Source organism: Lytechinus variegatus, chromosome 18 (genome assembly GCF_018143015.1).
Source record: "Lytechinus variegatus isolate NC3 chromosome 18, Lvar_3.0, whole genome shotgun sequence".
Lineage (NCBI taxonomy): Eukaryota > Metazoa > Echinodermata > Echinoidea > Temnopleuroida > Toxopneustidae > Lytechinus > Lytechinus variegatus.
This window is the reverse complement of record NC_054757.1, coordinates 16370621-16388403: the sequence shown is the minus strand read 5'-3', so window position 1 is coordinate 16388403 and position 17783 is coordinate 16370621. Positions and strand designations below refer to the sequence as shown.

Here is a 17783-nt window from a genome sequence, read left to right as displayed (position 1 = left end):
AATTTGCGACAAATTAGCTTGGTATTTGATTTTGATTGGGATCCTCACCAAAAGAAATTTCATGTAAAATCACTAAAAAATATTTAAAATTTTCATTTTTCAAAGCATAACAGTTTGGGGATTATCATTAACTGGTTGAAACCAGTTGTAACCCGTGGCAGCCAGTTGGAACTGGTTGAAATATGATGCAGCATTTACCTGGAACCTGAGGATGGAAGGTGAATGGTTTGGGATCGCTGGTCTCATTATCCGACCTCCTCTTCAGCTGGACGTGGACATACACTGGCTTATCGATGTTTATATCTTTATAGGCTGGTGTCTTAAATACAATTGCATACTGCAAGGAGAAATGGGGAAAAAACATAGAATATTGAAAAAAAAATCAAAAGTTATGAAAAAGCACATACAATGTAAAAAGGCTTTAATATCTTAATATGCTTTTGTCTGAAATACAATTACATAGATATAGAAAAGAAACAAATTACTTGATGATGATGGTGATAATGAAGATGGTGAGGATGAAGATGAGGATGATGCAATGAGGATGAATACGATGACAAAGAAAATGGCTGATGAAGACAATGATAGTGATTGGGATGTCGATGATATTGATAATGATGATGATAATAATGATGATGATGACGGTGAGATCATCTATCATGAAAATGATGCTGAAGATTGGAAAAGAGAAAAACAACCACAACCTCATCACATACCTGTCTGTGAACATCGGTTGGACCAAACTCGGCCAAACTCTGCCAGACCATCTGTCCGTCCGGCGAGATCTCAAAGAACTTCACCTGGATATCTTCCTTCTGTACTTTATCGCAGAGCAGATAGACCTCCTCTCCCCCTGTACAGCAACCTGCGCTCTTGTCCATGCGACAGATCTTGAGGGTCGTTGCGTTGGGTGCCTCTGAGATGGACAGGGACACAAAGAAATTCACAAAATATGAAGCTTATGCATTGGTAGTGTCTATGTCAATCAGACAAATTTATGCTCTTTTATAGGAAATAAGACTTTTGTTTAATACTTCCTTCCATTTGTCCAAGTAGGGATGTATGGAGATTGATTAGGAACACTATTCTGAAAGTGATGGAATATATGAAAAAAGTTGGTTTGTCAACGGTTCTTTAGTCATGGCGGCAGTGAGCCACTTTCAGGTACAAAGTTTATAATGATTCCTATAATTGACCTGTCAAAGACTGCCACCAAAATTATTGTAACAAAAACTGAAGGGACAGATAAATGATCCAAAAACATCCTGCCTCTGGCAACAACACAAGAACGGTGGAGAGAGGGATACAGAATTGAGAAATATGAAAAGGATTCTTACTGCTATCAAAGACTGGCACCGAAATGACCGGGTCAAGAGGCTGGGTGAAGTGGCCCTTGCTGTCCGGAAGGTATGTCTGAAAGCAGAGACGGACAACGCTAAGGTCCATGTCTTTAGCCATCTCCTTGGCTTTCTTCTCAATCTCCGAGTCCGACGGCTCCATCCAGCGATTCTCTCCTTGGGAGATGTTGATGAGGTCTTTGTAGAGCCGATGCTGGGCAAGGATCCGGGTTTTGAGGGTAGGGACTACGTCCTTGCGCGTCACGTGAAGGATGCCCAAGTTCGGGAAGCTATGTAAGCAGAAAAACAAACAAAAATTATCAGACTGGAATAAACTGCACCAAACTTCTTAGTCGTCTGTCAGGCAGTTGTCTCTAATTCTAATTGTTTTGAAAAAATACAAAATTATTTAATGTTTCTGTTCATCACTGTTGTAAGTTATGTACATAAATTAAACAACCTGTTAATATTTCAATGAGAAAAAGTATCATAACCATGTTACTTTGTTACACCACAATCCCTATTGATTCCTGTCCCAATGATCCCTATTCTTGGGAAAAAGAGGGTCTAGATTATTTGAAATTTCATCATTTTACATTCCAAAAAATTTAAAAACATGAATGTAGACAAAAATGCATGAAAAATCTGGAAGGGAAATACATGATTGTTTGACGTTACATCAAAGACAGAATTTTTTTTTGAAAATTTTTGAAATCTTCCCTGAATATTAATAAGCAGTAGATATTACCTTGCTGTCATATCCTTGGGCCCTACTTGCACTGTGCATAGCCCGTCCTTACAGTGCTTGCCAACCAGAGAATGTGCATGGGGGCGGGGTGTATCTTCATTGGTTACCAGGGAAACAACTATACGGGCGGGTCCTTTGTAATTACAAATCTGGAATGAGAAGGATTAAGATAGAAAGAATAAAAATTGTAAGTGGAATGTCTCTGACAGTCTCGCCTGCATTACGCAATTCGATATCAGCAGTGCTGACTTTGAAAACAGCTATTGAATAATTATCCACATATAAAGAAACATTCATATAACAAATTACTATGTCCAGTGACCCAACATGACCTTTGACCATGATCATGTGACCTATTCAGATGTTTGCAAAACAATCATTCATAATAGTTTACCCTTTTGTCTATGTTTCATGAACTAGATCCATAAACTTTATGCCAATTCAACAAATACCCTCAACAAGGCCAAAATTCATTGATCTTTATACATTTTGTAAATGACCTTTGATCTTGTTCATATGACCTGAAATGCATACAGGATATTCAGGGATACATGGTTGCTCTTATGCCTATGTTTCATGGTCTACAGTGTGTCGATCCATAAACTTTTTAAGGTATGATGAAAATGCTACAAATACCCCCAAAGTTCATTGACCCTAAAGTGACCTTTGATCTTGAATTTGACCAGAATTTTCAGTAATACTTGATTACCCTTTTGTTCAATTTTCAAGAACTAGGTCCACATACTTTTATGTCATCTTTAATGACGACATTTAAAAAGCTTAACCTTAGTTAAAATTTCAATGTTGATTATGCCGCCACCGCCGTCATCGGAAAAGTGGCGCCTACATATTCTCGCTCTGCTACAATGTACAATGTATGCAGTGCGAGACAAAAATGAGATGTAATGTATTAAAATTAGTTATGGGTATTATATGAAATGTTTATCATAAAGTGAGTGCTTTAAAAGTACAGATTTCATGCCCATAGTTTTTAACTCTGTTTTACTGTTTTAATTCAAATTCTGGTCTAAAGTTGTGATTTGTAACTTTCAATGATTCCAATTTTTGTCCCTCAAAAATAAATTGCAAGTTAACAAAAAATAGTGACTAAAGAACATATTCATTTGTTTTTAACAATCATTTTCGGAAGGCCAAAATGCATTCAAAAGTAATATACAAGTCACATAAGATGTACAATGCACTCTACATATTAAAATGTACAAGATCTACATGTACACATCTATTGTACACATATATACATATTACACACTACATGTCATTATTACAGAATGAAACCTCTTAGCAACGAATGATGTCATGAATATGAAACCAACACTTGATACGCTCCCACAAATGCTTAATATAGAACATCAACTACATCTAAAGTGTACTAAGAATCTATAATATGGTACTGTATGGACATGTGCATGTACATGTATATTTTTATGGGTATATATGCATGTATACACCAATAAATAAAGAAATAAATGTAAACTGTTAATGTACTGTATGTTTCTACCACTATGAAAATTTCACCACATATGTCAAGTGTTTCTGGGGTAAACAAAAGTTTATAAAAAAGTGTACATATAAAAAAAGTGTTTTTTAATAATGTAGCTCTGTTGCTGTCACATCATTTGAGCTTTAAAAAGTTATTTATCAAAATAACAGTATGTACCAGATATGCCAACCTCTGGGAATGAAAAACTGTATTCTGTGATAAAAAAAACTGTATTTTCCTCCAAAAAAGTGTATTTCATAATAAAATGTTTGGCGCACACGCTCATCGCGGCGCTCACGCTGCATGCAAGCTAAAATGTGCACTGCTCATGCAGATGAAAAAAAAACACTGAAACATATCTCACCCTGGTCTTAATAACAAAATGATTGAAAAAACAAGTTACCTGAAATTACATCGATCTAATAACCATATTTTTGTACGTTTTATGAAATAGAGAGATACATGTATAGAGATGTTTTTTCTCAATAAATTTTGATTTTGTAAAAAAAAACATACTAAAAACGTATTAAAAATGCCTAAAACGTACTGGTTAGCAGGTCTGTATGTACATGTATATTGAACAATGAACTTTACAGGCAGCAACAACAAAAGAAAATTATGTAAAAAAGCAACCTGTATACTCGGTGCGAAAAAAAAAATATTTGGCGATTCTACGATTAATATGATTTACATACAATTTTTCTCTTTTTTTATATTTAAGGGACTTTTTTCCTTTACAATACACCCTAATGTACATGTAAGCCTTGCCAGGTAAATGCACCCGTTTACACAGACATGCCCATACGTTTTGAAATCATACATTTGAAGTGGACAGTAGTGGTCCTTCAAAACAAACGTGAACTTTGATCTTGGAGCTTCATTCAGATTTTCAAAGAAATGCAAGCAATACTGTCAACTCTCCATCAGGAAATGGCATAGAAATAGTTTTTACTGCAAATTACTGTTGATAGCTACCATGTACATCAAAAATGTACATGTATGTCTATATACTGTACATGTAACTATTGACTAAACTCTTTTGAGTACCATTATTGTACTGTACATCATCATGATGACTTAAACTGGATAGGAGCAAAATGACCCATGCACTGTATACAGCATCAGTGAGGGGGAGTGAACTATGTGTGGTCTCTCATTGATTATAAATACATACATGTAGTCTTAAAATATACGTTTTCAGACAGAGAGTAAATTGACCTACAATTGTATTTGTAGATATAGAGAAACTAAAATGTTTTGAGAAAAAGGTAATTGTTTTGCTACTTGGTAATATTGTGGTATGAATGTATTAAGTAGTTAATTAGCATATAATCATTCAAGTAGGTCTATATACAAGACTACACTAGCATTACGGGTCATGAAACTGGACAGGTATGAGTGGTTGAGGACTCGAGATGGCGCTTTTAGTTCGTATCTGCTTTAACAGGGATCTTTTCAATTCGACTGATTATGATTCTGCCATTGGATGAGCCTTCTTCCAAGCAACAATACTTAAAAGTACACTTGCAGACCTACCAACCTCTGGGAATGAAAAAATGTATTCTGTGATAAAAAAACTGTAATTTTCCCAAAAAAGTGTATTTCATAATAAAATGCTTGGCCCACACGCTCATCGCGGCGCTCAAGCTGCATGCAAGCTAAAATGCACACTGCTCTTGCAGATGAAAAATAGAAAACATTGAAACATGTGTATATCTCACCCTGGTTTTAACAAATTGATTGAAAAAAAAATCAAGTTACCTAAAATTACATTGATCTAATAAGCATATTTGCGTACGTTTTATGAACTAGAGACATACAGAGATGTTTTTTCTCAATAAATTTTGATTTTGTAAAAAAAAAGGATTTTTTTTTACATATTTTTTATACAAAAAACGTGTTGCTGTATTTTGGTTTCAAAAACATACTAAATACGCCTAAAACGTACTGGTTGGCAGATCTGCAATCGCCCATGAAGGTTTATCTGTGTTAGCGATTTTCAGCTTCATACAGAGTACTCTCATTTTGGTTCCAAGACATTTGCTTTGATGGAAGATCTGCACGTACAAATAAAGCCAAATTTTTATAAAAATCTAACCTCCAACACCAAATAAACCCTGATCCTTATCTTCACATTATTCTGAACCAAAAACTCTACAGCGGAATAATTTTGCTTTACCAATTTGAATAGCATTTTTGGTCACAAGAGAAAAGCTCTCAACTAAGTAATGTACAGTCCTATGCAAAAATATGCTATACGAAAGACTTTTTGCATAGCAGTCTTTGAAAAATGTGGAGCAAATTGGGATGCGATACCAGGAAAATCATTCCCTGCTCTAATACAATCCTAACTCTAACCGCATGCCCTCTGAGATATTATGATGATTATGACCAGTGCAAATGTTGCAGGATCAAATGTCGTGTCACTCTGATTTCAGCTTCACAAATCACAATACTAGGCCTACATGTACATGTCATTCTATGAGGATATGGAAACAAATAACCTTGATTTGGAAGATATTCTTTCGAAACCATTGCAAACTGGGACAACTCAAGTCAGTTTTTTTTTAATCAACAAAGAATGAATAAAATGCAGTACAATAAAATCAGTTTCATTTTTCATACATTATAAGAGGGATCTGCTGATAAACACAATGAAATGCAACCAAGAAAATGAACTCCAATATGCTGTCCATCCATATAAGAATCCATATAAGTTAGATAGGCCTACTTGTAGTTTCTGTTTATCGGCTCCATATATATTTTATTATGCACAAATATAAAGAATACACTGTATCACATGTGTACTGTATAGTGTTAACTATTAATACTTTTTAATGGTGTTATGAATACTTGCCTTTAAAAAAATATCAATTTTTTCTCAACATAATAATCCCTATACTATATTAGGGAATTGAGAAGTAATATTTTGTTGAGGAAATGATACTCAAGATTCCTTCATGGACATGAAAAGGAATGAGACAGTTTAATAAACAAATACCATAAATAGAGTTCTCATTTTTCCTGTTCTTGCATAATTTAACTTGTTCTGCTAGCTATTTTATGATGATGATGAAGCTGAGTTCGGCAATGTCACATCAGTTTTAACCCTATCTAGGCCGGGGTATTTTTGGAGTTTATATGGCCGGGGGGGCCCCTTGAGATTTCGGCCGTCGACCGCGCGACCGCGCCGAAAATTGGCACCCAGGTTGCCTGGGACATCATCTACACAATTGTATAGTAATTTATTTCATATGAATCGTTATGTGATTATGCTAATTTATGCATAATTAGTATGCGAAATCATACTTTTTCCTCTAACTCCCTAAATAAAGCTCCAAATGTACTCATATTTGGTATAGGAACTCTTTGTGGTGCTCTCAGCAAGTGTACATGAACAAAATTGCAAGATCAAATCATTTTCTTATGTATTATATTGTTTTTTGCAATTTCTTACGTATTTCTATGTTTTTTTGACCTTTGCGTTTTCATTGTTTTTTTCAATGATATTTGTTGGGGACTCTTCTGAGATCATAAAAAGCATAAAATAAATTCATTTAGACCAGAAAAAATAAAAAATCATACATTTATGAATTTTGGTTGAAAACACAATTTGCATTGACTTTGTACACAAAATCACGTTTTTGAGCCATTTTTTGTCTGACATGCACTTACATGTACATAATGTTGCGTGATTTTGGAACCGCCTACCCGGGCGACGCGAGATTGGTCTCAAAAGTTGCACAAGACTTGAAAGTAAAAAGTCAGTGAGCGGCACGGTCAAAAAAATTTGCACAGCGAAAATATTGCACGATTCGTTGAGGGGGGTCTCCGAGGCCCCCCCCCCCCCCCCGGCCTAGATAGGGTTAATCACCGAGACTATCTAGAAAGAAGCAAGAGCTATCTTTACAATGTACATTAAAAAGTCTGAAAAGCTTCAAATGGGATATTTTTAGGGCCTGATTCCGGGAATCTTCACAACAAAACGGTGAATTTTCAGCAACTTTTCTTTCCTGTATTGCCATTGATTGTTATACCCAGTGGTTGCGTTTCGGGACACATGACTTTTTACTCTCAATTTTGAAAAGTTTGTTTTTTAGCACAAAATGTAAGAAAATATAAAGTACAAATATTGATGGTGATAATAAAGAATTATCCAACATATATTTTTGGCTTATTCCTTGGTTAAAAAAAAAACAAGGCTTCATTTCTGTTAAGTGTCCAGACACCCAACTCCCCATCCTAAAACGATTTTCACCCAACATTACACTGAATTTCAAGAGTTTTACAGTGTATACACTGTACATGTATGTGCTGTACATACAATAAATATCAAGTCTAAAATGCTTGAAAGGGGAAGCTGTTGGGGCCTGAAGACTGGCACCCCTGTGTTAAATGGCATGAATTCAGTAGCTTTGTAATATCTTGCCAATATTGATTAAACAACTTTTACACAACATTGCCCTGAAATTAAAAATGTGTAAAATGTGCTGTACAAAATCTTGACAACAATTTTGAAATGATTCCATTCACTTAAAACAATATATCTTGCTTTAAACAAGTTTTACACAGCAAGGCCAAAATATTCAAGATCGATTAAACAACCAGGATACAGGTACAATGTATGTACCTCAACAGAAGGGAAAGATCTTTTTTCCTCACCAACTGTTCTAGCATTGCACCTCTATAATAAATGGCTCGATTTCAGTATTATTACAGTACATCTTGCCATTGATTAAACAAGTTTTATCCAACATGGCCCTGAAATTTAAGATTGATTAAACAACACTTTACCTCAACGGAAGGGAAAGATCTTTTTCCTCGCTGGCTGTTATGACCTGGTAGACCACCATGAGACGGACCTTCACAGCCATATCGAAATCGAAATCCTCGCTGTAAAAAAAAATAAAAACACATTTGTAAAACTGACCCCCAAAAAATGTGTGCAATAGTTCAAATTTATGTTTCCTACGTGTACACAAAGGAGGAGTGCTGTTTTAACCGAGGGGGGGGGGCACCTTTTCACAACCTACTGGCTCATCTGCAATATGATGGAAGCTTTAACATTGCAGTAAATGGCAATTTTCCAAGGCTCTTTTGGGCAGACACGGGGGAAATAGCCCCTGAGCCTGGGTCAATTTTTCCCAATGGGGGGGGGAGGGGGGGGGGCGGGGGAGGAAGCCAATTTTCGTAAATGTATGTGTACATCTACATGTACAATATCCACAAACATGCCTGCAGTATTTACAGAGCAGGCAGAGGCCGTACTGAATAATACTCTATAATGTATACAACATTAACATTTGGAAAATCTTTAATAATCAAACCCCTATTTAGATAATTAGATTTATTAAATCATTTGAATACCAACCATTAGAAAGTATGATCTATAGTAATTTGATAGATAGTCTACATGAAGTAAAATCATAAACTGTTAATTTCCTTCTTCCTTTTTATAAATTGCGCTGTCGGAAATGAAGTGGGAAAATAACAAATCTGCTAATTATCGTGTCTATGTGTCGTTAAAGAATAGTATACGTGCAAAGAACTGCCCCTGCGTACAGTGACCATCGTATGGAATGCTATCATGTTCATTAATTTCATTATGAGTAAATCAATTATGAGTTATGAGTTTCTATTCTGAATGTTCCCTCTTATTCTCTTCCCGCCTTTCACTTTCCCTTTTCTTTTGATTATCTACACTATTGCTTCCCTTTTCTCATCCTCTTGACCTCTTCCAGTCCTCTCTTCTCTCATTACTTTCATTATCCCTTTTCTTCATTATTGCCCCCCCCCCCACTGCCCCCACTCCGGGTTCAGAGGAAACGCATGCGGTGTTCCTAAAATGTCCGGGAAAGGGGTACTTTTTCGCGGGACAAGTCCGGCCAGGGGATTGGAAAAAAAAGGGGTGTATTTTACTTTTCACCCGGAAAATTCTTTAAAAAGGGGGTGTTTTTTGTGAATTTGTGAATACCGGTAATATCTACTTTTATTATACCCACAGTCATGGGTGGTGGAGCAGAAAATTGTCTTTTCGTGTTGGAGGGGGGAGGCAACAATAGACCCCCCCCCCCCATGAACTAAGGATGATCCTCTGCCCCATTGTCCCATGCCCATATTGAAATTCAAAACTGACCCTCTCATGCTACCTTAAGAAACTAATCATTTCTTGAATATACATACATCTTCCCTTGCATTTTATATTCAAAGGAGCTAATAAGTATTGTAGCATCAGCAAGGCTTTAGCTTTTGGTACTTTCCTACACTCTCTTCAGTTAATGTTATTATGTTGTCAGCTGTATGCATTTATTAAGTTGTATTTTATGTTTCATCTTTTTTAATGTAATATCTTCCCCTCTGATTATTCATTGATCTGTTGATTGCAATGTATCACATACACTGTATCATGTTTTTAAATAAATAAATAAGTAAAATATAATAAGTAAATTTTAGATTATATTTATAATTTGAAAACTTAAAAAGAGCTTTCATCACCCACCTGTCTGGGTTGTTCAAGTATTTTCAGATGTGGCCTGGATTCCTCCTCTTGTAAACCCCTCATGACTGGGAGCTGCATCAGATCGTTGCCGTCAAATTCCCCGTCGCCTCCGATGGGTATGCCCACCTGACCGTTCTGGTTGAGCAGTTGGTTGAACATGTCCGGCGGGATCTCGACGGACTGCATCGAGTCAGACTTCTCCTCCGCCATCGCCGCCATGTCTGTACGCGAACGGTGCACTCCGACTTTATAATGGTATCAGATACTGGTAACAGAGAACAGAAATAGAACAGAGATATATGAACATATTAACCAGTACCGTGTATAGCATGCATGTGCAATACATACTCAGAACTTTGCCAGCCAGGATAAGTTATTGAAAAAAGTGCTGAAATTGAATCCAAGAGCATTGCTGCCTAATACAATGCATGCCCTTAATGTGGATTATATGCCCAGACCATGTGCTACATGTACAGCACAAATGAATTAAACATGTAGGCTTATGCATATGACGTACAATCTTTCTTAACATGGAAACTAGCAATGTTCTGCATCCATGTGCGATGTAGAGTGACAATGTGTGCATGAGTTTGATGCATTGAAGAGAGTGTCTAAAATTAGAAAATACTTACTCCACACACAGTATGATAGGTGAGCAAGCACGTTAATTGAAAGTAGCTAGAGAATATTCTTGGAAGTGCTTGCAAGATGTCTATATTTTTTAAACTCAACAATCCTATCAAATTAATGGACTATCCTAATAACCTAATTAAAGCAACGGTACTTTAGCGAATAAGTTATTGACAGACATGGAATTGAAACCGATTAAATTCAGAGTCAGATTATTCATGTACTGTACATGCACTGAACGTTAAAGGAACACGATGAGAAATAGGCTACATTTTCTAATGGTTGTTTTAATACATGAAACAATGCATTAAAAACTTTGGTCTGCATAATTTGCCTATGGATGCGTACAGCACAAGCACCAAAATCTGTTAAATATAGTCTCATGTAAAATATGCTCTTCAATATGGTACAATATTGTATGGTCTCCACAAATGTGCAAAATGTAGTCAATACATGCAATGCAGAATGCAATCATGCAATGTGCAATGATAATGTACAATAAGCTACATTAAGCCACTTTTCTATGATCAAAATGTTTGATGAAGTGGGGAAACCGTCCTATTAAATGGAGTGTGATATTCGGTCAGTCAATTTTGGGCATATAAATAGAAATACCAGTAATTTTTAATTATAATTATATGGCTTTTTATGTCATTGGATACCAGAAATATTCCACTTGTAGATGTAGGCCAGTATATACAGACAGATTTCAAAGCTCCCTTCCCTTGTATAGAGTGCTACATGTACATGTACTTGTATTAGATTTCAACGACCCTAGGCCAATGATCTTCATAATCAGGAAATTATTTTTTACGTTTGTCAGGAAGAACACTGGGTTGCAGTGATTTTAGAAATGGTAGCAGATGCTGAGGAGTCATTAAGACGAGGTCAGCAGGACTAAAACACAGTATCTATTTCAATTTTTTTTTTCTTGAATGAAATTAAATTTTTAAAAGTTCAAATATTGTTTAATGTTCACTATAACCTATTCTAACACTTAACTGACACAAAAGTACAACATGGAATAACAATGGGTTTTTATAGAAAGCTATTTACATGTATGGAGAAGAAATAAAATATGTATGTGACCGGCCAACCCAAACCAATATTATACATCTACATGTACATGTACATGTATTGTATTAAAGTTATCAACAGTTAATTTCCTAAGCTTTAGAATTAAGATTAGTTAGAATGATAAATCTTAGTTATACTCATCAAATTTGTTTGTCATAGAATGTAGTTCTAAACAATTCAGTGAGAGGTTGAGACCTTTATAGAATAAGGAGATACATGTATAAATGTGTTTGGTGTTCAAACTCTTGTATCTTGTTTTCATCTATTTAACTTTGAAACTAAAAATTTGACAGTCGATATAAGAAATTGTATTTTCAGATATTTATTTTCTCATGTTTACTTTATCATAAGATCAAAAGGTGAATTACTTTTTTGGGGTGGTATTCTGGAACACTGTCATAACTTTTGTCATAAATTTTATCATTTCTCTCCGAGATGCGACACCGCCATGATTGTCACAAATCAGTATTCTGAACATTGTCTTTTCTCTGTCATATCTGTCACAGTTCCATCTTTTCGGAAGCAATCCATCAATATCATCGTTAGATCCCAGTGGGAGCCCTTCTAGCCAATAGGAAGGCCCCATGACAGGTAGGGCGTATCCCCAATTCTGTTGCTGGCATCGCGCAACTACGCGAATAGTGATGCGCTTAATTAGAAAGAGAGACAGGGAGCTGTGAAGGATTTTAGAGGAGAAGTAGAAAAAGAAGGAAAACAGACAAAAAAGGGAGGAATTAATAAGTACATAGCCCTGGCCTAACTAATTGTAGCATGAAAAAATAATTCGAAAAAATGTCATGGATGATGAGTGAAACTAATACCACAATTTAATCTAAATAATATCATTACCGGTATATGCTTGACATTCAGCCGGCAGGGTATCGGAATATTTGATACTAAAAGATATGACAAAATTTATGACTGCTACCCCCTGTCATAAATTTTGTCACATTTTTGTATAAAAGGATTACGCCCATCTAAAGCCACGTATTTTTGGTGAGCGCTAAAAAGATGAGACAAAATTTATGACAATTTTTGTGACAAAAGTTATGACATCCACCAGAATACTGATTTTGTCATATCTCTGAGAAAAGATAAAATATGGAGAAAAGACAATGTTCAGAATACCGCCCGAGGACTTCTCTTGCAATTTATAGTTGGTTCGGAGGTGACATGTCACATACATGTACTATCATCTTGAGTTACCATACAGTATCTTTGAAACATCAAAGAAATGACAGTATTTAATGCTAGTGGCAAATGGCTCCAGGTCCTAAAACTTATTTTAAGATAAAACATAATTTGAATGTCATAAACATGAAGCACAAGCACAATTCCCTTTGGCCGGGGTATCTTGCCTGGAAGTTATGGGGTTAGATTCTCACGGTTGCATATCTGAGAAGTCTATCCTCCAAAAATTTCATGAAATTCTATCTAGGGAGTTGACCAGTATGCAAAGTCTCACCTGCATTTATACAAAATTCAGTGCTGACTTTGAAAACAACCAAGATGTAGGCCTACATGTATAATACCCCCCCCCCAAAAAAAAAAAAAATATAAATGAAATTTTAAAAATTTATAACAAAATAATAAATTGGTTGACCTTTGACCGATTCCCAGTGACCTTATCAATTGTTTTTGATAAGCTCCACCTTTAAAAAAAAAAAAATCCAAGTAAGCACATACATATAGCTCATGATGCCAACTGGTGATTTAGTATACAGTACATATTAAGCACCAGCTGTATTAAAAATGTATGTTCTGGATTTCTTGCTGTACATGTGTATCCATTTTCTATTCAATGAACATCAACATTTCAGGTCACAAGCTTCATTGGTTGTGAATGAATTTGTTTCATTCAAGTGCAATATTTGGGGCCACATCAATTTTTCCTCAAACAACAATATTCTATTTTAAGAACTTCATTTTCATGTATGTCTCTTCATTAACATGTAGCATACACTTCAAGATAATATACATGTAGACTGGGATTAGATACACACACAGAGGGAAAAGCCAGAAGAGGGAAAGAAAAATAAAAGTAAGAGAAGATGAAGGAGATTATGAGAAAAAAAATAAAAATAAGCAAAAGGCAACTGATGGAAGAGGAGAGAGGGGGGAAAAGAAGAAAAAGAATCAGGTGAGATGTGGGAGAAGAAAAAGATGATAAGTGCATAGCAATATCATCTAAAAAATAAATAAATGAAAATTTTGATAACAACAATGAACAGACATACAGACACAGTAGTCTAGAAAGATCTAGGATGTAGCTCTAAATAATAGTTCTACATGTGGCTAGACAATTGCATTCCAATCAGAATCTGTAATGTTTAATTTCAGAATAAAATAATTTGGAAAAATCAAGAAAAAAAACTTAGCTCTACAGGGAGGTTTAACAAAGCAAACAAATGCAATTCCATCTAACGGTCAATTGAAACATTTATTAGAGTCCTTGTTTTGATAAAAATTTTGACAAAATGTATACACTCTACTCAAAATGAATCATATTACAATGTTTTTGTATTCACCAGAGCGATAAAAAACTTGAAACTTCTATTGGTGGAAAGTAAAACTGCAAGAAAAAAGTAATTCCTAAATCTCTTTTCTCAATTTTGAATGAATGATTAAAAGAATATACTTTACTGGTCTTAAGAACCAAGACTAGAATCACTAGATATCCCGTATGTGATCAATAATTGTAATGAAAACTGGGCAATCCTGTACTTTAGGGGTCTAAATTATTTTAGGTTGCTAACTTCAGGCAACAGCTCCACGATTGTTGTTAATGGTAGTTCAGTAGTGCATATATGTGCCGGGCCGTTAATGCCATTATTATAGGACTAGATCTAGGCCTACTAGTATTACCGTGGCGTTGGTTTGACATAATACTCTTCATCCTTCACCCATAAGTGTATTATGCCCCAAATAATAAAATCTCCTAACCAAGGCATGAAGGCATGCTGCATGGCATTCTTCATTGCATACCCCCCCATGACTAGTCCTGGGTCACGTGACAACCCTACGGCTTTAGGTATACCGTTATTCTATTTCTATACCACCCCCCCCCCCCGCCCCTATATATTGCATGATGCCCCATTGGTAAATACAACTTTATATCTCCTACATAGGCATGTAGCTGTATACTAGTAGTCCTATAATGGCATAAACGGCCCACCATACCTGGCACGTACGTACGCACTACTGAACTACTGTTCGGTCGAGGAGCTGTTGCCTGAAGTTAGCAACCTAAAATAATTTAGACCCCTAAAACACAGGATTGCCGAAAACTGAGTGTCAAAAAATCAAGCATTTATCCTCAAGAACAAGAGAAAATACGCCAAACAGTGCCTAGATCTACAGAACTTTACAAAATACACAGGCAATCGCACAGGAATTTTTTTTTTTTCACCACACGCATCCCCTCCCCCACCTTATTTTTTATTTAGTTTCTCTGATGACATCCGTGGGCATGGCAGAAGCATCTCTAAAATCTATACCTCTAACTTATCTGAAGAGCCAAGGTCAAGGAAGATCAAGACAAGTCAATACTCCCCAGTAAACTCGAGACTCACTCACAGTCTCACTCTAAAGTTAACCTATTTTTTCACTTTTCAGTTTGACCACACACGCATAAATCATTGACATTGTCAATGCTTTTTTTTTGGGGGGGGTCGCATCTACCATTTCTGCTAGCCTGGTACTGGAGTCTATTGGAATTTGTCTAAATCTACCCCTTCCCTACCTCAAGTGATTTTTTGTGCAGGCTCCACTCCACTTCACTAGCGCTACACTATGCTTCACCCACTCAAACATCAATCAAGCCCGTGATCCCGGGGGGGGGGGGGGGGGGGGGCACTCGACCAAAAAAGTGGTAGGGGTGTGCAGCGGGTGAGACAAAAAACGGGGGCCTTGGAGCGGGCTTATTGTAAAAAGGAGGGTCCTCAGAACGGGCTTCGGAACGACAAATGTTTGTGAAAACGAGGGTCCTTGGAACGGATCGCCAGCGTGTGAGCGCGAATGCATCCCTACGGAACGGTAATGCGTGCATGATGCAGCTAGCGCGGCCTCCGCCGGGGAGCTCTGCGGCCGCTTTTCACCAAAATTGCAGCTCATTCAACGCGATCGGAGCGGCGTAACGAAAGATATGCGAAGCTTTGGAGCGGATTTCTCTCTTCTTTTTCCTCGATAAGAAGAAAATGCTATGCCTTGGAGCGGCGTTCTTTGTTCTTTTTCTCAACAAGTCAAAAATGCTATGCCTTGGAACGGAAATTTGAGTGTAAAAATGGGGGTCCCCTCTGCGGCACATACCCACTATGCATTATATACTGAGTACCCCCCCCCCCGGCCCGTGATCGCGTGAACTCCAAGTGACAAAGGTGGGAAAAATGCATATTTATTGTAAAAATCCTACAGGCTACACCGAAATGAGCTTTAAAAAAATAAGCTTCTTATTCTTTTTAAGCTCGTTTCGGTGTTGGATTTTTACAATAAATATGCATTTTTCCCACCTTCATCAGTTCATGACCTTTGTTGTCACTAGGAGCATCAGAGCGAGTTCACAGGCTTGATGTTCGGGTAGGTGGAGCGTAGTGTAGCGGTAGTGAGGTGGAGTGGAACCTGCACAAACATCACTTGAGGTACATGTACACTCCCACTTTTTTAGTTTTACCGGTCACAATTCTGACTCACTATTACCATTTACCGGTACCTGTTTTAGCCAGAGAACATCATTCACTGATTCAGTGGACCGAATCTTATACCCTTTTCATAAACCTATCCTCCAATTAGCCGCCTAAGAGTAATGCGGATAATTCAATAAAAATTGCGTTCATAAACTCCGAAAATAAGCCGCATTATTTTTACGAGCGCCTGTCCTGAAAAAGGCGGATAATCACCATGACAACTGGACACGCCCCCTCCGATGCGGTTGTGTTGGAAAAGGGTGACCTTGTGACCGCACCATGGCAATTATCCGCATTATTTGGAAATGCGTTCATAAACTCAAAATCTTATCCCAATGCTGCTATTAACCGGATAATAGCAGCATCAGAGTAATGCGGATAACTCTTGTCCTCCTCCAATTTTTATGACCAAATTATGCTGCTAATAGCCGCCTAATTCATTTTAATTGGGTTTATGAAAGGGGTATAAAGTTCTGAATTGTGATAAAGTTCTGAATTGTGATTCAGCTCAGAATGGCAGTGGCACCCCCTTCCCGGATTTTGTCAATTTTTACTCACTAACTTGTCTTCAAAGTTCAAGCAAAGCCAGAGAGAAGTCACAGATATCAGATTCAGAGACTGACAGTGACACAGTGACAGTGAGACTGAGAGTGAGAGGCTCGACGACAGCGCGGCTTAAGCAGAACTTGGCAAAAAATTCTACTGCACTGTTCTCCACTCCAAAGAAGTCATGTCAGTACCGTCCGTAGTTAGAGAGAGTTGGTAAATTCGTCGTGGCACTCGTCCGGCCAATCCAGATTCACGGCACTGTTCTCGTAATTATCCCTTAAAAATCGCTTGTACTCCAATGTCACTACCGTATATTACTGCAAAGTGTAAGCTTATGAGTGATGAGTCAGTTGAGTTGGTAATCTTGGAGCTTAAAAATTCCCTTTTCTCGCAGGCATGCAGGCAAGTTCGCTAATAATAGCATACGAAATGACCTAATGAGACGCGTCGAGAAAATCGGGACTTTCCACCTTTGCTGAAATAACGGACCGAGAAAAATGATGAGAGTTATGGTAAGGTAGCTGCAATGGGCATTGTTGAGGAAATCATTTTTAAATGGCGAGTCACGGGGGGGTCAAGCTTTGATGCTGGAATTATCGCTGGCGGAGAGGGGGGGGGGAGCAGACAGCAGTAATTTTTTTTAAGATAAAAAGATGGAATATGAGAAAAATGGAGGAAGTAGAGAGAAGGAAGATGGAAGAATAATATAAAAAGTTGCGGTCACCGTGATCTGTACAATGACAGAAACTATTATTTTCCT

General features: G+C 37.0%; 1 protein-coding gene across 2 annotated transcripts in view; it reads right to left on the bottom strand.

The window, feature by feature from the left end:
- LOC121431573 (nuclear factor NF-kappa-B p105 subunit-like) overlaps window positions 1–17488 on the bottom strand; it is a 30266-nt gene extending 12778 nt beyond the window's left edge. Inside the window, exons 1-7 of one of the 2 annotated variants that reach the window (XM_041629114.1) lie at window positions 17033–17488; window positions 10086–10350; window positions 8381–8479; window positions 2086–2234; window positions 1338–1627; window positions 717–916; window positions 199–337 (exon numbers count right to left, since the gene is read on the bottom strand). In XM_041629114.1, the coding sequence (XP_041485048.1) occupies window positions 199–337; window positions 717–916; window positions 1338–1627; window positions 2086–2234; window positions 8381–8479; window positions 10086–10304 (1096 nt within the window). In that variant the 5' untranslated portion in view covers window positions 10305–10350; window positions 17033–17488. The remainder of the gene's footprint in view (window positions 1–198; window positions 338–716; window positions 917–1337; window positions 1628–2085; window positions 2235–8380; window positions 8480–10085; window positions 10351–17032) is intronic. The other variant, XM_041629115.1, reaches the window with a different exon arrangement.
- Window positions 17489–17783: the final 295 nt, after the last annotated feature.